At 42.3% G+C, this 21,857-nt stretch overlaps 3 protein-coding genes and 1 long non-coding RNA gene across 5 annotated transcripts in view; 1 reads left to right on the plus strand and 3 right to left on the minus strand.

Annotated features, from left to right (window-relative positions):
- The window catches only part of LOC110523582 (tyrosine-protein kinase ABL1), a 72,651-nt gene extending 66,067 nt beyond the window's left edge, over positions 1-6,584 (minus strand). Inside the window, exon 1 of the mRNA XM_021602400.3 lies at positions 4,758-6,584. Within this exon, the coding sequence (XP_021458075.3) occupies positions 4,758-4,890 (133 nt within the window). The 5' untranslated portion in view covers positions 4,891-6,584. The remainder of the gene's footprint in view (positions 1-4,757) is intronic.
- LOC149983240 (uncharacterized) overlaps positions 1-21,857 on the plus strand; it is a 392,257-nt gene that overhangs the window by 111,375 nt on the left and 259,025 nt on the right. The window lies entirely within an intron of this gene.
- LOC110523588 (exosome complex component RRP4) lies at positions 6,718-10,863 on the minus strand. Its single transcript, XM_021602424.3, has 9 exons — positions 10,692-10,863; positions 10,008-10,109; positions 9,767-9,812; positions 9,572-9,661; positions 9,323-9,388; positions 9,043-9,111; positions 8,764-8,940; positions 8,423-8,551; positions 6,718-8,194 (listed from the first exon to the last, which is right to left on the minus strand). Exons 1-9 carry the CDS (start codon positions 10,817-10,819, stop codon positions 8,114-8,116), a joined length of 888 nt encoding a protein of 295 aa, XP_021458099.1. The 5' UTR covers positions 10,820-10,863; the 3' UTR covers positions 6,718-8,113.
- Positions 16,594-20,734, minus strand: LOC110523587 (PR domain zinc finger protein 12-like). Its single transcript, XM_021602423.3, has 5 exons — positions 20,432-20,734; positions 18,258-18,448; positions 17,882-18,037; positions 17,484-17,595; positions 16,594-17,151 (listed from the first exon to the last, which is right to left on the minus strand). The coding sequence occupies exons 1-5, from the start codon at positions 20,649-20,651 to the stop codon at positions 16,715-16,717; spliced, it is 1,116 nt and encodes a 371-aa protein (XP_021458098.2). The 5' UTR covers positions 20,652-20,734; the 3' UTR covers positions 16,594-16,714.

Consider the following 21,857-nt stretch of genomic DNA (forward strand, 5'->3'; position numbering starts at 1 on the left):
AACAATGACTCTCCTGTTTCTCCGGCCACAATGTAGGACGTTGCCAAAGCCACAGTAAGAGGTAATCTAATTGCATATGCTTCCTCTAAGAAAAAAGCAATGGAAGCACACATGTTAGATCTTGAGAGGGAGCTGGAACGCTGCGAAAAAAGTACATAAACAATACCCAGCCAGCAACTCCTGGAGTCAACTTAAAGCAGCCAAAGTCAAACTAAACTCTAACTATACCCAGCCAGCAACTCCTGGAGTCAACTTAAAGCAGCCAAAGTCAAAATAAACTTGAACTATACCCAGCCAGCAACTCCTGGAGTCAACTTAAAGCAGCCAAAGTCAAACTAAACTTGAACTATACCCAGGAGATAAAAATAAAAAAATACATTCTTTACTAAACATAAATACCATGAGTATAGCAATAGGGCTAGCAGATTGCTTGCTTACCAATGTTCAGTCAGAGCGTACAATCATGGCCATCCAAACAGCAGATGACGAGGTCATATATGATCCAAATAAGATAAACTTAACTTTTCATGATTTTTACTACAAATGTTACTTCTGAGAGAAAATATACGGATGCAGAACTCCATTCATTCATAAAGGGAATCTCACTACCAAAACTATCAGAGACCGACCAATAAGATCTCAACTCCTCCTCCACTCCTGAGGAGGTCCTAGAGGCAATTATCTCCATGCACCTAACAAGTCTCCAGGCCCAGACAGATTACTCAGCGAGTTATACAAAGCTTTTTGGCCTCAGTTTAGCGCTATTTTCATGCCAATGCTGGATGATTTTTGCAAAAACTGAGCCCTCCCAGAGTATGTACACAGCCGGCATTAGTGTTGGTCAAAAAAGACAATGACCCTCTATCCTGCTCATCCTTCCGACCCATAAGCTTGTTGGATTTCGACTATAAAATCATTCTTAATAAATAAATAATTGGTAAACACTCCTCTTCCCAAAATAATAAACGCGGACCAAACTGGATTTATTAGAGACAGGTACTCTTCTGATAACATTCGTAGTCTTTTTGATATTATAGATCAAGTAAACACACAGAAGACCCCTGTCCTGCTGGCTTCACTGGATGCTGAGAAGGCGTTTGACAGGATGGAGTGGAACTTTCTGTTCTCAATCATAGAAAAGTTCAATATGGGCCCAAACTTTATTAAATTGATTAAGTTCCTATATTCTCATCCAAATGCCATGGTGACGACTAACGGTCTGAATGTACCAGTACAAGAGGTTGACCGATTAATCGGAATGGACGATTAATTAGGGCCGATTTCAAGTTGTCATAACAATCGGAAATCGTTTTTTGGGGGCGCCGATTTGCAGATTTTTTTTTTACACCTTTATTTAATCTTTATTTAACTAGGCAAGTCAGTTAAGAACACATTCTTATTTTCAATGACGGCCTGTGAACGGTGGGTTAACTGCCTCGTTCAGGGGCAGAAAGACAGATTTTCACCTCGTCAGCTCAGGGGATCCAATCTTGCAACCATACAGTTAACATGTCCAACGCAATAACGACCTGCCTCTCGTTGCACTCCTCAAGGAGACTGCCTGTTACTTGAATGCAGTAAGCCAAGGTAAGTTGCTAGCTAGCATTAAACTTATCTTATAAAAAAAACAATCAATCATAATCACTAGTTAACTACACATGGTTGATGATATTACTAGATATTATCTAGCGTGTCCTGTGTTGCATATAATCTGACTGAGCATACAAGTATCTATGTATCTGACTGAGCGGTGGTAGGCAGAAGCAGGCGCGTAAACATTCATTCAAACAGCACTTTCGTGCGTTTTGACAGCAGCTCTTCGTGTTGTGCGTCAAGCATTGCGCTGTTTATGACTTCAAACCTATCAACTCCCGAGATGAGGCTGGTGTGACCGAAGTGAAATGGCTGGCTAGTTAGCGCACGCTAATAGCGTTTCAAACTTCACTCACTCTAAGCCTTGGGGTGGTTGTTTCCCTTGCTCAGCATGGGTAACACTGCTTCGATGAGGTGGCTGTTGTCGTTGTGTTGCTGGTTCGAGCCCAGGGAGGAGCGAGGAGAGGGACGGAAGCTATACTGTTACACTGGCAATACTAAAGTGCCTATAAGAACATGCAATTGTCAAAGGTTAATGAAATACAAATGGTATAGAGGGAGAAAGTCCTATAATAACTACCACCTAAAACTTCTTACCTGGGAATATTGAAGATTCATGTTAAAAGGAACCACCAGCTTTCATATGTTCTCATGTTCGGAGCAAGGAACTTAAACGTTAGCTTTCTTACATAGCACATATTGCACTTCTACATTCTTCTCCAACACTTTGTTTTTGCATTATTTAAACCAAATTGAACATGTTTCATTATCTACTTGAGGCTAAATTGATTTTATTAATGTAAGTTAAAATAAGTGTTAATTCAGTATTGTTGTAATTGTCATTATTACAAATACATGTTTTATTTTATTTAAAATCGGCCGATTAATCGGTATCGGCTTTTTTGGTCCTCCAATAAATCGGTATCGGCGTTGAAAAATCATAATCGGTCGACCTCTAACCAGTACCCCCTGTATATAGCCTTGTTATTTTTATGTAATTTTCTTCTTACTTTTTGATTTGATTCTGGGTTTTATTAACGTTAGTTTATTTAGTAAGTATTTCTTGAACTGCAATGTTGGTTAGGGCTTGTAGTAAGCATTTCACAGTAAGGAATACCTGCTGTATTCAGGATATGTGATAAATCAAATTTTATTTGAATTCTGACAGATTCCCTTTGGGATGTGGCACAAGACAAGGTGCTGTCTTTCGGGTGGGATGTTAAATGGGTGTCCTGACTCTCTGAGGTCATTAAAGATCCTATGGCACTTATCGTAAGAGTAGGGGCATTAACCCCGGTGTCCAGGCTAAATTCCCAATCTGGCCCTCAAACCATCATGGCTACCTGATCATCCCCAGCTTACAATTGGCACATTCATCCCCCTCCTCTCCCCTGTAACTATTCCCCAGGTTGTTGCTATAAATGAGAACGTGTTCTCAGTCAACTTACCTGGTAAATTAACAGATAAATAAATGAAGACACTCTGCCTGTTCCAATGGAAGACAGGGGTTTCAATACCGTGGAATCTTTGTAACACTAACTAGTCAAAAGAATCAATGTTACCCATATGAACATCCTCCCTAGATTGAACTATTTATTTCAGATGATCCCATGCCATCTCCCAGTTTCTTTTTTCAAAACTACCAACCAAAGCATCACCAAATTTATAATGGGGCAAAAAAACACCTAGGGTCAAGTTTTCCACTCTTTCGAAACCTGAATCTAAGGAGAGTCTTGCCCTTCCCTGCCTCAATTGTACTGCTGGTCTGCCCAAATTCGCAACATGCTAACATGAATCACAAACGGACAAGACTCAATGTGGATTCAGATAGAGGCCCAATCCTGTGTTTCATTGCCCCTAAACTCAATTGTATTCATTAATAACTTTAGTGAAGTGGGCAACATTGCCAAAACCTTTGTGATTTACAGCACTCTACTAGGATGGAAGGACTGTAAGAAATACCTTGGCATTTCCTCTCAGATACGCTCTCACTCGCCTATAGTATGCAACCCAGACTTGCCAAAAGCCCTGAGTAATGCCAACTTTAATCTCCGGCATACCTTTTCAAACCTGTTTCATCCGAACACAACTACACTGAAATCCTTTCAAGTGCGCTGCAGTGAATTCAAAAAAAAAATAAAAAACATTTCTGATCTTTAAATTAGACATGTAATTTCCTCATTCACTTCCAAGGGGAGGTTTTAGAGCTCAGCTGAATGAAGTTGAGAACCTTCTTGCTACAGCACAATCCATCAAAGGCAAAATCTCCTATATCTTGAATCCTTTCTGAGAATGTGGGCTCCTCCTTCACTCCTTCAAAAGAAATCAGATTTTGGCAATCTATACATACTGCTGCACAGAACATACTAGATGTACAGTTTGATATGACCCCGTCTCTATCTTCTTAATGCCCAGCGGGACTTTGTTCTTGATCCAGACAGAGAAAATGTGTTTATGACTATCACATACTTTTCTAAAAAAATGTATTCACCTATTGTGGGCATCTAATTCCTCTCCTACATTTAAAATGTAGATTGACCAGATTGTTGACTTCCTTCCTCTTGAAAAGCTCACTTATGACCTCTGCAAGAGACAGCCCAGGTTTGATAGAGTCTGGTCTCCACTACTCAACTATATTTCAAATTGGACAGAGTGAATGGGGTGATTTGGGAGATGAGTGTATATACATGTTGTGTAAGGTGCTGTAAAAACGAATTATTTGCTCATTGTCTCAGCTAATAAAATAGCTAACATGATCACAGATAGTGCTGCTGCAAATGTGTTTGTTTTGTTTAATATTTTATTGTATTATTTATGTCTGCCACATCTGTGAATGTGATTTGTTTGTTGATTGAAAAACATGAAAACTTCAATTGAAATGGTTACATGTTGAGTTTATATTTTTGTTCAGTATAATTATTTTTGACACACATTTGTTCCTCTCTTCCACTCCTGACTGCATGTGCTGCCATATATTATATTTGTGTGCTGCTGCTGCACCTTTCTATGTGTGCTGGTCATCTGTAACACCTTGCTTGTTTTAGCAAAGAGCAACAAAGTTTCATCACGTTGTTAAGGGTCCATGTTTCTGCAGAAACGGACCCAACCGCACGGCCTTGCCGTCTTCAGTCTGATGTTATTGTACAGAAACAGTGTGTTCTTACCATGCACAGCGAAGACGTTACAGTGATGGGCCCCATGTCGTGATGACTCTCTCTTCCCACCCTTGATGAAGTGCAGCGCCGGCAGACTCGGTCTCCTCTGGTCCCCAACAAACTTCCCCGGCTGCTGCCCCATAAGGGCAGGGTGCCAGGCCGCAGCCGGGTCTCCAAACTGGGCTCTCTCAGTGCCTGGGTCCGGGGCACCTGGTGGGTAGGGGATGGAGAGCAGGGACCACCTCCGTGGTGTGATTTCCCTCAGTCAGTTTGGCCTCTCCAGATGTTCACTTCTGCATCCCACCGCTGACACCAATCCAGGGGTTTTTGATGGAGGTCAATGCAACGGCAAATAGACGACAAGTCCTTCTCACTGATTCCACCCTCTTGATCATGCATTGACTGCTTTGGTAGAGTCTTACTGTCAGATGAGATCTGGTCTCTTATGGCACTTGTGTCTTTTATTTAAGACACAAGCAGTCACATAGGAGGATACTGGAGGAGCCCCAATCAAGACACATTCATGAAGATCTAAGGCCTAATTATGATGGCATACATTCATCCAGCATGTAATAATAGAATGTAGGCCTACGTTCCATATTTGGTCAACAAACGTATTGATTTTCAGCACCATGCAATCCACTGATTTGTCATGACTGATTGTATATTTGACATTCAACTAACATTTTGCTGTCATCTGGACATCCCGCAGTGTTTTTCAGGCCACAATTATGCATGACAAGACGCTACCGCGGGATAAAATGTGTTTGAGGAAAAATCGTGGGAAACTTAGCTAACGAACGTTGGCATTACTCAGATGGTAGGCACTTGCTTCACCAGAAAGCAAATGCTCTGTATTTGAATACAATTTCTGACAACTGAATGTTATTTAGTAGCTATGAAGATGCAAGAATGGCTGTGCAACATTTTGTTTGTTGGAATACTAGCTAGCGAACTAGCTCCAGCTAACGATGGAGCTAGCCTTACTGGCTAGATGGTGGTACGCCGCGCGAGACCCTGGGAATTAACATCGGAACAGTCAACCTAATAACCAGTTCTAACTTCGGACCGTGTACTTCGTCGTCTCGTTTGACTCAATATTGACAACATTAATAAAGGTTTCCCGAACTGTCCAGTGTCCTCCCCAACCCTTAGTATTCAATTCCTATTCAAACTTCGTGTCCACTCTTTCTGTCTTGCGGAGTTTCTCTCCCGTGCACCCCAACCCAGGCACTTTAACCAAGGCGCATACTCCAAACTTCTCGAACCAACCAGTGTGTTGCTTGGGCGTTTTCGTAGCTCCTTCTCAACACGTGCAACTAGCAAGTTCGTCGTTTCTATCTCCCTCGTTTCTAAACGTATTTATTGCTCTTTCGATAAAATCTTAACAATATACACCGGTAGGACAGCCGTCGCTGAGGCCGCCATATTTCCGTACGCAAGGTGGTTTACTGAAATATGGGGGTGGGGATACGTTTTACGTCAGAGCGTGCGTTCATGCGTGGGCAACTAGATGGGACCCAGACAATATCTGCTGTGATAGTACATACAGTATGTCATGTCCCATGTAAATGTAGCACAAGTCATAGACTTGACATAAAAGGACAGCAAATGATCAACTGTTGATCAATAGCAGTTTCACTAAAGGTAAAGGGCAGGCAGTAAAGTTGATTTTATGAACCAAAACGTTAGAAGGAAGGCTTTGCAAGCTGGTATGCATTTTCCTTCCCTATTTTGTATTTACTGACTTTAACTCATCTTTGGAAAGGAGTAAACAAAACATAAAAATAATTATGTGAGGAAAAACACTTTTTTATGTACATTGGGAGGCTGTCTAAGATTCCTCCACAAGGATATCTCATGTGCCCTTGAAGTAAAATAATCTAATTGGGAAACCTCAAAATAAAAACGCACTACTTACAAGCATGATAAGAGAAAGGTTTCACACACTGATAGCTTGAGGCATTAGTAGGTTTGTGTATTTAATTCTCGAAAGAGTAGTTATTCATCCAAAAGTATGACACATTATCAACAGTCCTCTACTAGTTCTCTAAAAAACAACCACAAAGAAATGAGGAACAGCTGGGTCCTTGGTTGCAGAATGCAGGAACATTTTAATTCAGTAAATCAATTACCATCCCTCTCCAATATAGGTGTCTATTGAGAAACATAGCTATAGTTTATATACTTAACAAAAATAAACAACTTCAAAGTTTACTGAATTACAGTTCATATAAGTAAATAAGTAAATTACACCCTAATCTATAGATTTCACAACTATGCAGGGGTGCAGCCATGGATGGGCCTTAGAAAGCATAGGCCCACACACTTGGCAGCCAGGCCCACCCACTGGGGAGCCAGGCCCAGACAATCAGAATAAGTTTCTTTATTACAGATAGAAATACTCCTCACCACGTCCCCTCAGACTATCCCACAGGTGAAGAAGCCAGATGTGGAGGTCCTGGGCTGGCGTGGTTACATGTGAGGCCGGTTGGACGTACGGCCAAATTCTCTAAAACGACACTGGGGGCAGCTTATAGTAGAGAAATTAACATAAAATTATCTGGTAAGAGCTCTGGTGGTCAGCATGCCAATTGCATGCTCCCTCTAAACTTGAGACATCTGTAGCATTGTGTTGTGTGACAAAACTGAACATTTTAAAGTGGCCTTTTATTGTCCCCAGCACAAGGTGCACCTGTGCAATGAGCATGATGTTTAATCAGATTCTTGATATGCCACAGCTGTCAAGTGGATGGATTATCTTTTTTTTTATTTTATTTTACCTTTATTTAACCAGGCAAGTCAGTTAAGAACAAATTCTTATTTTCAATGACGGCCTGGGAACAGTGGGTTAACTGCCTGTTCAGGGGCAGAACGACAGATTTGTACCTTGTCAGCTCGGGGGTTTGAACTCGCAACCTTCCGGTTACTAGTCCAACGCTCTAACCACTAGGCTACGCTGCCACTAGGCTACGCTGCCGCATCTCTCCTCTTGGCAAAGGAGAGATGCTCACTAACAGGGATGTGAACAAATTTGTGCACACAAATTGAGATAAATAAACTTTGTGTGTGTATGGTAAATTACTGGATTTTTTTCATTTCAGCTCATGAAACATGAGACCAACACTTGATGTGTTTATATTTTTAGCTTCATAAACTAAACTGCAGAGAAATACATTTCCTGGTGAAGCCAGAAGATTGTATCAAAAAGGGGATATACAGGTCACGGTATCTTCTGCTTGAGAGACAAGTTCAGAACTTGGGTTTAGGTTCAGTCCACAATGTGGTTAAGGCCTTGATGCCTAAACTTGGAATGCAGGGAACACAAACCTTCCATTACGTTAAGGAAGGTTGCATATGGTACTCTAACCCTCCAGTTCGACAAGTTTCTGACGTGTCATCATCACAATCTCCTCCATCACCTCTGGTTTTAAGATATCCTTGATCTAGAAAGAGAGAAACCTGTAACTCAATATGCTTTGTGAACTCTTTGAAGTCTGATGAAATTAGCTAAAAATGCAACATCATTAGGACTTGGATGGCTATAGATCATGTGTCATACAAAATGGCTTTGGTCGAGTCCCTTTTGAAAGAATGATCTAATTGAATGAATGTAAAGGTTTGCTTCCCTCAGACCCTCTTTCCATTACCTAGATCAGTATAGACAGTGTTACCTGGTGTGGGAGGGATGACTCGTAACAGTAGAGCACACTGGTGTCGTACAGAAGCACCTTGTGTGCCCCCAAGGCCAACAAGCAGTTCCTCAACCGTGAGATCACCTCCCGATCTGAGAGAGAGACAGGCTAAGAGGGCAAGGCGGGGAGAGAGGTTACAGTGAGGTGAAAAAAGGGAACAGAAGGGTCAGCGTAGATAATATAACAATCTAGTGAAAGTAAAGCCGTTTATGTCTTGTTGAACGATACAATGAAGTGCTACTAAAATGTGTGTGTATCTACATAGAGGTTGGATCCATTGTATTACCGCTCAAAGCTGTGTAGCCCCAGGCAGCTCTTACCTCAAGACTGGTGTAGTATCCTCCAGCCTCCTCATCCTGATGTCCTGGGGTGGGGTACAGCCACACAAAGCCATTATTGCCCAGGATGATGGAGGCCCCACAAGGCAGGTTGTGGAAGTGGGTTTTCTGTCTCTTGATCAAAGAGGGAGATAGCTGCACAAGAACTCCTTGCCCCAACTGATGTGATGTAGATGCAAAGGAATAAGATAATAGGAAAATGGTTTACATTTTCAATCACTTAAAAAAGGGTATTTACACAGAAAAAAAAAAACATTTTACCTTTCCATACTTTAAACTGCGGGTGTGAAGAGAGAGCGCCCCATCTGAGAAAACAGACTGTACCTCTGCCTGAACGTAAACTCGGTCAAGGAAAATTTTGACCATAGTTACATACAAAATGTAATGCATAACCAATGAGAGTATGACACTTGCTACTTGTAGATGGTGGAGCCAAGGGAATCTAAACATAATAAAAAATTCCATGTAGAGTAGGCTGGAAGGTAGGATGGACATTATAAAGGCAGCAGGGCCCAGGTTGGTGATAAACATCAGAGGATACACTGATGAGGTCCCCCTCCTGAAGGTAGTCTCTCATGGTGAGCTCATCTTCTGCTGACCGTCTCCTCTAAGAAGGACAGATATAGAAAGATTGATTGATGGTAAGACCGAGAAAGAACGTAAACAAATATCCAAAGAAGTTTTACCAAGTGTCAGTACTACTTGGTTGCACCGGGTGCTAAGAGGAACAAGCACACATTACCCAACCACATTTCCTAATTCCCAGATATATGCTGTCCATTCCACTCACCAGCTCTCCTCCGGGCAGATTGACAGAGGACAGCAGCAACACAGAGTCCAGTCTGGAGTTGGTGTCCACCTTCCAGCGCTTCTGCTGCACCTACAAAATGGCAGACAAACACTAAGCTCCAACCAGGAGAAGCACGATCACCCCAGGGCACTATTAGCTTTACTGACTCGGTCACCACTTCAGACAGAAACATACCTCTGTGATCCTCCCAACCACCACATCTCCAACCTCCCCGTTGAACCTGGGAATAAGAACAGATAAAGATGGCACAAGTGATAAAAAGTGATTGTTTTTTTTTACAGACAAACAGTCTGTAAACAATAAAAGCAGATGCTGCGCAATGGAATAATTGTATTAAAACAGAGGCAGTAGCTAACCATTGGGGTAAATCTAACCCTAGGATTACAGACATTACTGTGGCACCTGGTCCACTTACCTGGTCTTGAGCGGCCGTACACAGATGAGCTTGTTCACTCTCTCCACCTCTCCTGCCACAGAGGCTGTTAGTTTTTCTTCATCCATGTAAGTCCCATGACCCCTAGAATGAAAAGCATCTATGGTCTAGTCATGACTCACTATATACCCACTTTCAATGTCCTGTATGCATGTAAATTACTGCCCGTCAACATCATTCAAATTAACTTGGTATAAGTTATATGATAAATTTAAGAGAAACTATTTTAACAATAATCAAGTAAATAGGTAAGCCTAACCTTAGCTACTCTACGAGTGACACTTGCAGAATATTACACTATATATACACAAACGTATATGGACGTCCCTTTAAATTATTGTATTCAGCTATTTCAGCCACACCTGTTGCTGACAGGGGCTGTTTCATGATTTTGGAATGAGATGTTCGACGAGCAGGTGTCCACATACTTTTGATAATGTGTATTTATGCACTAACAAGTGAGACCTGAGATATCTAGTCAATATCAATCAATAGCTTCCTAGCTATATAGCTAACTACCTATCCAAAGCAAAGAGGTAAAGACGTCGATTAATATTGATTTACAGTAAAGAGATAAAACTCACTCAAAATTGTATTAGATGGGAGCAGCATGTTGACAGACTGTTACCTTGTTCTCGTGATGTTCATACAAGCTTGTAGACATACCTCATAAACCCTGTATCTGATGTGATCACATCACCGGGAACAACTAGATCTTTTCCATCCAAAGCAGACAGAGAGGATGATAACGATACTTGTTTCCGAATAGTTGGCAATCTCATATTCGCAGCCATGCCTTCTGAATTCTGTCCTGTTAACTCAAACGGCGCTTGTAATTGACGTCATCAGATACTTCCAGAATTTACCACTCATTGGAATTTACCTTTGCGGATTTTCATAAAATCTAAATAATGCCTCTGGACATTCATTCATTTTATAATTTATTTCACAATATTTCAAACTGCTTTGCAAAAGACATTGTTTACGTAAGAACGCTGGAGATGATTTTTAGTTTCTTGCGCCATCAGGTGAACGTGAAGCAGTACTTCAACCCACCTTCAACATTTTTTATTATTATTAGATGTAAAAAGGGCAATAAATAAACAAACACAAAATCAGATATTAAAACAATAAATGTATTATTTGTATGTATTCTTCCAAACCAATGTTAACCCCAGTCATTGTCACTGATGACTATCCCCATAAACTAGAATTTCATTCTAGTTCTGTGGAATAGTCTCCCGCTGGGCACAGACGTAATTTCAAATCTAGTTTTAATTTACATTTGGTTAAGTCAACAAACGTGACTTCAACGGGAAATCAACAACAACAACGTTATTCTCCAATGTCAAACGACGTCAGGAATTATAGCGCCATCTGACGGCAGCAGGGCTTGGTTAAAAGTTGGCTGAAAAAATACGAAATTCCTTTACGTTGATGATTTGCAAATCCCAATCCGTTTTCCACATTGATTCAACGTCATCACAGTGATTAATATTGGGTTTTTTTATTACGTGGACAACGTTGAATTCAACCAGATTTTGGGAAGTGGCCTTTAGCTACCTCATAATTAAAATCCCCCTGGAAACAGAACATACATGCTGATTTTTCAGCAGACACACATTTACATTCATAACACAATTTTGCTAAGCAAGCTTAAATCGTGTAAAATGAATTCCAATGTCTTCAAACCAAAAACTCTGGCAGAGAGAGTAGTGTATGAAGGCCACCTGGAAGCCAAGGTGGTCTGTTTGAGACAGGTAAGTGTCAGAGTGATCAGTAAGACATTTTTGAATGAAAAGGAATATAACATGTAAAACATATTTTGGTTTGTTAATTGCATGTTTGTCTGCCATTCATTAACAGGTCAGACCGAATCTCCAACCTGGCCTACTAGTCCTGATGGAGTCTCTGGAGCAGTAGTGTAGCCAGAAATTCGTTGGTGGGTGGGCCTGCAGAAATTTGAGCCAACTTCCTGCAAATGTACACATTTTGCCTTTGTGCAAAGAGAACAATTTGCAGTTTTATAGCTAATCTCATACAATTCTACACATTTTGCAATGAGGCTGAGAGAAGATTTTTCCAACACAGCTGCCCTGGAGCCTCTGTCCCAGCCAGCCTCCTCACTGAGGCTACTGTCTCCTGCACCTCTGTCACTGCTACACTGGACCCAATGCCTCAGCATGGCTCCAGTATGGGGAACACCCCAGATAAATCTAGTCTTTTTGCTGTGTTGTTATTTCGTTGGAATATTCTGTCTGTATTATTTGTACTTATCTTGTGGATTTCAGTATTGCTGTTAGGTGTGATCATATTGTGCCTCTCTCTGCACTGTCTAACAGTTTCTTCCTCTTGATGGAGTTTGGCTCCAGCTGCAGTTGGGAGCTCTGGAGAGTCCTGGGCCCGTATCCACAAAGCATCTCAGAGTAGGAGTGCTGATATTGGATCAGTTTAGCCTTTTAAATCACAATGAATAATATATATAGAGAGGTGGAGACCTGATCCTAGGTCAGCATTCCTACTGTGAGACACTTTGAGCCCTGAGCCCAGGCCGAGGGCTCTTGTTCAGGCCAGTGCCATCCACTCCAGGACATTCCAAAACCACAAGGCCTCCAGGCCTTATCTCATTGAAGAGGGACTAAGGCTCCAGCGTACCTCCAGACAGAATCAGTCAAAAATTTGGACACCTACTCATTCAAGGGTTTTTCTTTATTTTTAACATTTTCTACATTGTAGAAAAGCATTCCAGGTGAAGCTTGTTGATAGAATGCCAAGAATGTGCAAAGCTGTCATCAAGGCAAAGGGTGGCTACTTTGAAGAATGACTAGGTGTGTCCAAACTTTAGACTGGTCCTGTATGTAGAGCATAAAATGTGGTTAACATCGTTGTGTGGACATTGCTTTTCAACTGATGTCTGTTACCTTCAGGGTCTGAACCATTCAAGTTCGAGTTGGATGGGAGTGGTAAGACGTTTCACATCCAGGGGCCAAACACCACACATCTTCAAGACCAGCTACCTACAAGAAGACATTCACCCCCATTTCAGGTCCGCCAGGAGGATGGTGCTGAGATGTGCCGGTGAGGCCACTGCTGGATGTGGCTCCCCACAATTGCCTCCCTCAAGATGCACCTCATCCACAGTCCATGCAGCCTTCACTACAGGTTCCTCCAACATGTGAACAGGGAAATCACAATTAACGTTGCCCAGGTAGAGAATAAGGTCTTATTCACCCCTCACCAGAGACTCAACACTGCCAGTGAGTCAACACACACACCTGGCCACAGGGAGTCCCTGCCTCTCGCAGGAGACCCAGGGAGGAAGATGAAAATCACTGCCTCGCTAAGAGGCGCACAGAGGTGTGGGGAGGAGCTACTGTCCTCCCAAATAAATATTATTATTGCTCCATTATGCACTGAATATAGAAATGTCTGTGGACACCCCATTAAATAGTGGATAGTGCAGCTATTTCAGCAGCACCAGCACGCAGCCATGCAATCTCAATAGACAAACATTGGCAGTAGAATGACCTTACTGGAGAGCTCAGTGACTTTCAACATGGCACTGTTATAGGATGCCACCTTTCCAACAAGTCAGTTCATAAAATTTCTGCCCTGCTACAGCTGCCCCGGTCAACTGTAAGTGCTGTTTTTGTGAAGTGAAACATCTAGAAGCAACAACGGCTCAGACGCGAAGTGGTAGACCACACAAGCTCACAGAACAGGACCGCCGAGTGCTGAACTGTGTAAAGTGTAAAAATAATCTGTCCTCGGTTGCAACACTCACTACCGAGTTCCAAACTGCCTCTGGAGGAATCGTCAGCACAAGAAATGTTCGCCAGGAGATCAATGAAATGGGTTTCCATGGCCGAGCAGCCACACACAAGCCTAAGATCACCTTGCGCAATGCCAAGTGTCGGCTGGAGTGGTGTAAAGCTAGACGCCATTGGACTCTGGAGCAGTGGAAACGCGTTCTCTGTAGTGATGAATCACGCTTTACCATCTGGCAGTCCGACAGACAAATCTGGGTTTGGCGATGACAGGAGAATGTTACCTGCCCAAATGCATAGTGCCAACTGTAAAGTTTGGTGGAGGAAGAATAATTGTCTGGGGCTGTTTTTCATAGTTCCAGCTAGGCCCCTTAGTTCAAGTGAAGGGAAATCTTAATGCTACAGCATACAATGACATTCTAGACAATTATGTGCTTCCAACTTTGAAGCAACAGTTTGGGGAAGACCCTTTCCTATTTCAATCAAATATTTTTCTAAATCTCTTTTTACATCAGCCGATGTCACAAAGTGCTATACAGAAACCCAGCCTAAAACCCCAAATAGCAAGCAATGCAGATGTAGAAGCACGGTGGCTAGGAAAAACTCCCTAGAAAGGTAGAAACCTAGAAAGAACCCTAGAGAGGAACCAGGCTCTGAGGGGTGGCCAGTCCTCTTCTGGCTGTACTGGGTGGAGATTGTAACGGCACATGGCCAAGATGTTCAAACGTTCATAGATGACCAGCAGGGTCAAATAATAATAATCACAGTGGTTGTAGAGGGTGCAAAGGGTCAGCTTTTCAAAGCTGAGCATTCAGAATTTGAGACAGCAGGTGCGGCAGCAGTCGAAAACCGCATGACAATGCCCCCGTGCAAAGTGAGGTCCCTACAGAAATGGTTTGTCGAGATCAGTGTGGAAGAACTTGCCTGGCTTGCACAGAGCCCTGACCTCAACCCCATCAAACACCTTTGGGATGAATTGGAACGCCGACTGCGAGCCAGGCCTAATTACCCAACATCAGTGTCTGACATCCCTAATGTGGCTGAATGGAAGCAAGTCCCCTCAGCAATGTTCCAACATCTAGTGGAAAGCCTTCCCAGAAGAGTGGCTGTTATAGCCGCAAGGAGGGGGACCAACTTCAAATCAAATCAAATCAAATCAAATTTTATTTGTCACATACACATGGTTAGCAGATGTTAATGCGAGTGTAGCAAAATGCTTGTGCTTCTAGTTCCGACAATGCAGTAATAACAAGTAATCTAACTAACAATTCCAAAACTACTGTCTTGTACACAGTGTAAGGGGATAAAGAATATGTACATAAGGATATATGAATGAGTGATGGTACAGAGCAGCATAGGCAAGATACAGTAGATGGTATCGGGTACAGTATGTACAAATGAGATGAGTATGTAAACAAAGTGGCATAGTATAGTATAAAGTGGCTAGTGATACATGTATTACATAAGGATACCGTCGATGATATAGAGTACAGTATATACGTATGCATATGAGATGAATAATGTAGGGTAAGTAACATTTATATAAGGTAGCATTGTTTAAAGTGGCTAGTGATATATTTACATCATTTCCCATCAATTCCCATTATTAAAGTGGCTGGAGTTGAGTCAGTGTCAGTGTGTTGGCAGCAGCCACTCAGTGTTAGTGGTGGCTGTTTAACAGTCTGATGGCCTTGAGATAGAAGCTGTTTTTCAGTCTCTCGGTCCCAGCTTTGATGCACCTGTACTGACCTCGCCTTCTGGATGATAGCGGGGTGAACAGGCAGTGGCTCGGGTGGTTGATGTCCTTGATGATCTTTATGGCCTTCCTGTGACATCGGGTGGTGTAGGTGTCCTGGAGGGCAGGTAGTTTGCCCCCGGTGATGCGTTGTGCAGACCTTGTGCAGACGTTGTGCAGACTTCATATTCATGCCCATGATTTTGGAATGAGATGTTCGACAAGCAGGTGTCCACATACTTTTGGTCATGTAGTGTATCTGCTTGTGTGCTTTTAATGTCGGTTTATTGCTTCCTTCACAGCTACTTAACATTCACAACATGCTAGGAGGCTTCATAGTAGGCTACCAAAAGGTCAAAAGTAAAGACCACAATGCAGACTTGTTAATATCATTATTTATTTAGAATATAAGGAAAGCACATATGTATTTTCATTCACATACAGTTCAGAATTAAACAATGCTTTACATGAATATACAGAAATAAAGTGTCTATTACACAGTGTCAAATTTTGACAAGGCTTAAATGAATGTACACTGCTGCTCTCCAATTTCTACATACTGTATATTTCATTTGAATTCTCCTTTGCTACTTTACTATTCAAGCAACCGTCTCCCTGAGTTGGTGGGGCTAAGTTGACAGGATGTAAAGTTGAATACATGACAGAACCACCCAAAATCTTAATTTGTTATGGTAAAACATAATTATCTGAAATACAGAGTACTTGTCTTTACCAATTGAATTATTGACTTGAATAGAACACTATTTCCTTTGGTCTCCTGCGTCCTTGCAATACTGTTTTGAGTATACAAACAAAGACAAACTGACAGTTACTCTCAAAATACTCTTGAAACCAACATTCAGTCCTTTGTTCAGGTTCTTTGTGCAGGCACTAGTAGAACAGTTGACCCTCAACATGAGACCTTTTTTGTGAAAATTACAAACATAATATCCAGTAAGTCTAAGGAGACTAGATTGTAAATAAGGCAACCAGTAAAAAGTTTTTAAGAATGTCTGTACCAGTCATACTCTCTGGCCCAACACAAAGTTATTGCAATGCCTGCCACACGAGCAAAGAGTGGCTGCCCATCCCCTAAGAGAGAGAGAGAGAGAGCGCAACCTGTGACCCAGGTGTGCATGGGTAAAGTGTAGTTTGCATTAGCAAGTGTCTCTCTCTCCTCTCTGCTGTCATAGCACTATGGTGGGGATATGGTGAACCAGGGGGACCTGGTGTTGGGTCAGGCTGTTGATCGGTGGGGAAGGAGGCGTGACTTGGGAGGCAGTGTCTGCGCCCGCCGCCCCTGGTCTGTGCCTGGCACTCTTCTGGTGTGCCCGTAGCCCTGCCAGTTGGGAGTAGGCGCTCTGGCACACATGGCACTTGTAGGGGCGCTCTCCGGTGTGCAGGCGCACGTGGTTGCGCAGGGTGGACGACTGGCTGAAGCGGCGGTTGCAGAAGCGACAGACGAAGGGCTTGTCCAGGGTGTGGATGCGCATGTGGGAGCGCAGGTTGCTACGAGAGTTGAAGCCCCGGTGGCAGATGACGCAGCGCATGCGGCTGGTCACAGACGAGGAAGAAGAGGAGGAGGGGGAGCAAGATGAAGAGCCGTCACAAGAGTGAGAGTCCTCTGTCAGGGGAAAGGAAGCAGAGTGACTGAGTTGTTTGATCCACAAACTAATGTGACTGACGTTTCTAATGTTGAATTTAACATGGGATAGAATCAGTGTATTTTCAGTACTTTGCAATAAATAAGAGTGATGTAAATCTGTTGTCTGCAGCAGAGCCCATAAACACTGGCCCCACAGATAAAGAAGGCTGTTATCTCGTTTTCTAAATACTCAATAGGCCCATACAGTTTATCCACAGCCACATTAATCAGCTCTAAAGAGGTCATGAGTGGCTGCCCAAATGCCAGTCTTTGCCCCCCGCACTCTGTAGCCTGAGGGGCAAGGGTCTCACCATTCCGGCTCTTTCTCTGATGCTCCTCAGTACCGGGAACGCCGGGAATACCAAGGAAGGTGTTGTGGGAGTTTCCATACCACACCAGCAGCTCCTGGTCTGGGGGGATAGTCTGTAGAGAGCAAGAGTAGGAAAATGTTCAAACTGAACAGGAGTACCGGGAACGCCAGAAGGTTGCGCTGTTCAGTAGATGACAATAGGTTGCCCTTACTTCTATATGGGCAAGGGGAAATTCAATTACAGTCAGTCTATAGATTTGACAATCTATAGACAATGAAGGCCTACAAACGAATGGGCTTAACAGCAGAACTTGTCATTTTTTCAGCAACAACATAAAACGCTGACATGCCAGAGGCTTCATGTCAGTTTGGAGTGATAGTATCTGGCTTGGTTCTCACCTCTGCAGCTCTGTAGAAGATGCTGCTGCCGATCTGCACCACCTCCAGGTTCTGCTCCTGTTCGTTGCGTGCACACTTGATATAGGTCATCCAGCTGCGATGGTCCTCCTGGCTGGCATCAATGAAGTAGCGCACCGTGCCGTCCCCGTTGAACACCTATAAGAACAACAGCAAAATCTTATGAGTCTGGTACAATGTTAACATATAGCTTATTGTACATACAGCTTGTGAACAAGGCAGAGGATGCCCCCCTTAAACCTGTGCTTCCCCCACAAAAACATGGCATACACAGAGATCCATTGTTGCCTTGCTTCCATTATTCCCTGCCTAATTGTGAAAGCAGATCAATCCCTATAGCTGCCCAGCTGATTCTCACCTCCCACATGAGGTTGTTGTTCTTGAGCAGGTCTACGTGCTCAGGGGAGATTACCCTGCCAGTGAACGGACCCATCTCTGTGCCCGCCTTGATCCAGGTCTTGGAGAAAATGCCCAGGCCCTCGCCAGGGATAGAGCTCTGGGCAATGATCACCTCACTGGGCAGCACCAGGCTGGAGAGCTTCTGAACCTCTGCAGGGAAGAGAAAAATAGATTATTTTACTTCTGTGTACAATTCATCAAAGTTGTGAATTTCGTCAATTCATCCATGCATGAAAGAGAAATGTATGAAATAGTAACCAAGCTAAACAATTTGGCTAAAATACATTGAGGATAGGAGTGGTTTAAGTCAGACATTGTGCATTAGTGCTAATATTATTGCATGTCCTTTACATAAAGGCCAAAAAGCAAAATGGTTGATATATATATATATATATATATATATATATATATATATATATATATATATATATATAAAACACATATTTCGAAAAAAAAAAGTCACCTAATATGATGCTTTGATAACCGTTTGATAAAACGTTATGAATTGGAACATCTTAAACAGTGTGTGGTCTTAAATCATGTTTATGCTTCTCATTAATTAGGTGTTTAACATTTTGGCAACACAGCAAATAGATTGCATCTTATTTTGGTCATGAAATATTAAGCAACTTCTTATCCACCGTTTAATTCGATTAAATTGATGAATTGAAAGTTTGTTGAAAAGAAGAAAAAACTCGGAAAGCATTTTCATTCTCATTCAAAACGTAAAAAAATAAAACTCTTGGGATTATTTAATGTCAGAATCAAAGAAAATGTATTTAAAACTGCGAAAAGACGGCCTGAATAGAGGTTAAATGGTATTCTATTGCTCAGGGTCCAGCAATCGGTCATGCTTCAGATGCGATATTCATTATGTCCAACTGAAAGAAACGGCTAATTCCAAATTCATTATCCTTTAAGAACTTTCTAGCAATACATTTGCGCTGAATTAAATGAGGACTTGTTTAAAAGACCCAGGAATTTCTCAAACAAAAAAATGGAAAGGCGATTAGATGGTTGACATGGTATGAATGGCAATAGATTTAGCCTTCACCGCGCATTATCTGGGGAACAGAAAGTGAAAAGTGCCGGAGCCCCATAGCTGCCAAAGGAGGAAAATAGACTTCCGGGAGATTGATGAATGCCGGATAAAATCCAGGACATCAAAGAAAGGGAACCTTTCTCTCCCTTCGGTTTAAGTGGAAACGTTCTCAGGTCAAGCACAAAGTTAACCAAATGAATTGAATAACCTTCGTCTTTCAAGTCAGCAACAGTTACACGCCTAACAAGCTTCTAAATGCAAGGTCTCAAAGCGCTAAATTAGTTAATGCGTTAAATGGGTGCAAATGAAAGGGGCAATGAAGGAAAATACAGGAGAACAGTAGACCTAATGAGAAAGTCACAGAGACCTTGGGAAGAACAGAGGAGTGAACGTTCCTCTGATGAGACCTGACTAATGTTATTTGGCTGAATACATTCTAACTAAAGGCCTATTTTAACATTTTTTAGTAAATTATTGTCAAGGGGGTCCTTTTCTTGCCATAGGCTAACAACAGACAGAAGTTGTGAAATAAAAAAGTAAATCTAGGCTATTTTTGTTTTAGGTAAGACTCGTGAGGGCAGCTCTCGCTCAGCCCAGTCCAAGTTATTCTCTGCCCTGGCACTCCAATGCTGGAACCAGCTTCCCCTGAAGCTAGGACAGCAGAGCCCCTGCCCATCTTCCGAAAGCACCTGAAACTCTACCTCTTCAAATGGTATCTTAAGTAATCCCCATCGCCAATAAATACATAGAAAATAAACTTCCCTGAAACAACATTTGCACTTGACCCCCCCCCCCCCCCCCCCCCCCAGCTCTGACTCTGCTGATAGCTTCTTTATTGAGGACAAGTGTAGGCCTATTTGCTATGCCTGTGATATGTGGTTGTCCCACCTAGCTACTGTATGTTATGATGAATGAAGTCGCTCTGGATAAGAACGGCTGCTAAATTACTCAAATGTAAATGTTATAGTCAAATAAAACGTACAATTTCAAAGTTCATTATTTGTCACAATTTGGTATTATTACTACAAAAACAAATGTCCAAATACCTCGTGGCTGGTGTTATTGGAAGAATTCCAAAAGGGGCAACTTACCTCCTGCGAAGGACTGCGCGAGGACCTCAGCTGTGAAGGCTGTCTTGGGACTGATGCTACTCTGTCTATCCTCCATCAGATGCTCCCCGATCACATTTCTCCACCTTCCATACAAGAAACTGTGCAGAATGTCTGAGGTGATAATATCAGATAAGGACCGACTCTGACATTTAAATCCAGATTTTAGGGCTAAAGCCTCTGCGGGTAATACCGAGCCCATCTCGCAAACTACTGCCAGCCGTGTCAGATAAGAAAGCCTCTACATGTACAGTGGATATTCCCTCCCGTGAGACGGCTGGTTGGAAAATGTTCCGTCCTTTCGCAGTGAGGGTCCTCTTTATACAGTAGGCTATGTGGCTGGTCTGACCCCTCTCTGATTAGCCATTAACAACACTCCCCTTATGGTATAGACCTGCCCCTGCAGAAGAAAAGACCCTTCTATTAGGCGGTCCTCCCCTTTCAGAGAGAGAGAGAGAAAGAGCGAGAGACGGAGGGTGTGTGTGTGTGTGTGTGTGTGTGTGTGTGTGTGTGTGTGTGTGTGTGTGTGTGTGTGTGTGAGAGAGAGAGCGAGAGAGAGAGAGAGAGAGAATTGAATTGAATGAGTGAGTGAGTAAGTAAGTGAAATGGAGAGACGGACAAGTAGCCAATGCTACTCAGCAATATTAATGGATTATCTCTTAACTGCACACATGCACGTTTTTGTGCGCATCCGATGGTAAAATAGGCCTCAACGAACAAAAACCAATTAGGGGAGTGTCACACATTTTGTTTAAGTCACTGACAATTATTCAACACCTTTCACACACCAACCAGATACGATTTTTTTCTTCATTAGAGATGTTCAACACTGCCTTCCATGAAACTCATTCCAAAAAAACAATCTCGTCGCCAGTTTAGCACTAGATTTAGTCGAATATACAAATCGACATATAAAATCAACATTTCTATGTTAGGGCCTATTAATACAATTGAAATGTGTATAACATATCATAACCTAGAGCAAATGTCTCCTATAAAATACGGCTAAACATGTCAAAATCATGTTTTCATATTCCATTCAAATGGCCTAAAGGACAATTCAGGGTTTGAGTCCCACATTTATTTAAACAGAATGAAAACGCTGTCAACTTTAAACTGGTTCAACAATTAGTTTAAACGTTTGACTGTCATCAAAATTAGGTCATCGGGTCTGGGAGTTGCTTAAACGTTCTTTCTCATGCATTCTGTATTCATGTGGTGGGCAATAAACAATTTCTTCCAGGGAGTTGTAGTGCGGGAATAAAAGAATAGAAACAAGCTTAACGTGCTTTACCGCATTGTCCCAATGCAAAGCTGGTTCACTTCTCTATCCCTTGTTGAAGTAAGCGGTTTAATATTCATGGCTGTTCATAGCCCTTCAGTACATTGTGACAGCATTTAGATGAGT

Source organism: Oncorhynchus mykiss, chromosome 5, assembly GCF_057628025.1.
Source record: "Oncorhynchus mykiss isolate SJ-2025 chromosome 5, ASM5762802v1, whole genome shotgun sequence".
NCBI classification, from domain to species: Eukaryota; Metazoa; Chordata; class Actinopteri; order Salmoniformes; family Salmonidae; genus Oncorhynchus; species Oncorhynchus mykiss.

Coding starts and splice junctions, on each gene's coding strand:
- LOC110523587 (XM_021602423.3), bottom strand. CDS start 20,651: ATGGGCTCGGTATTACCCGCAGAGGCTTTAGCCCTAAAATCTGGATTT. Junction 17,596..17,881: donor TCTTCTACAGAGCTGCAGAG/GTGAGAACCAAG, acceptor TGCTCTCTACAG/ACTATCCCCCCAGACCAGGA. Junction 17,152..17,483: donor TCAGAGAAAGAGCCGGAATG/GTGAGACCCTTG, acceptor TTCCCCTGACAG/AGGACTCTCACTCTTGTGAC.
- LOC110523588 (XM_021602424.3), bottom strand. CDS start 10,819: ATGGCTGCGAATATGAGATTGCCAACTATTCGGAAACAAGTATCGTTA. Junction 8,941..9,042: donor GCAGTTTAAAGTATGGAAAG/GTAAAATGTTTT, acceptor ACATCACATCAG/TTGGGGCAAGGAGTTCTTGT. Junction 8,195..8,422: donor AGTCATCCCTCCCACACCAG/GTAACACTGTCT, acceptor CTCTCTTTCTAG/ATCAAGGATATCTTAAAACC.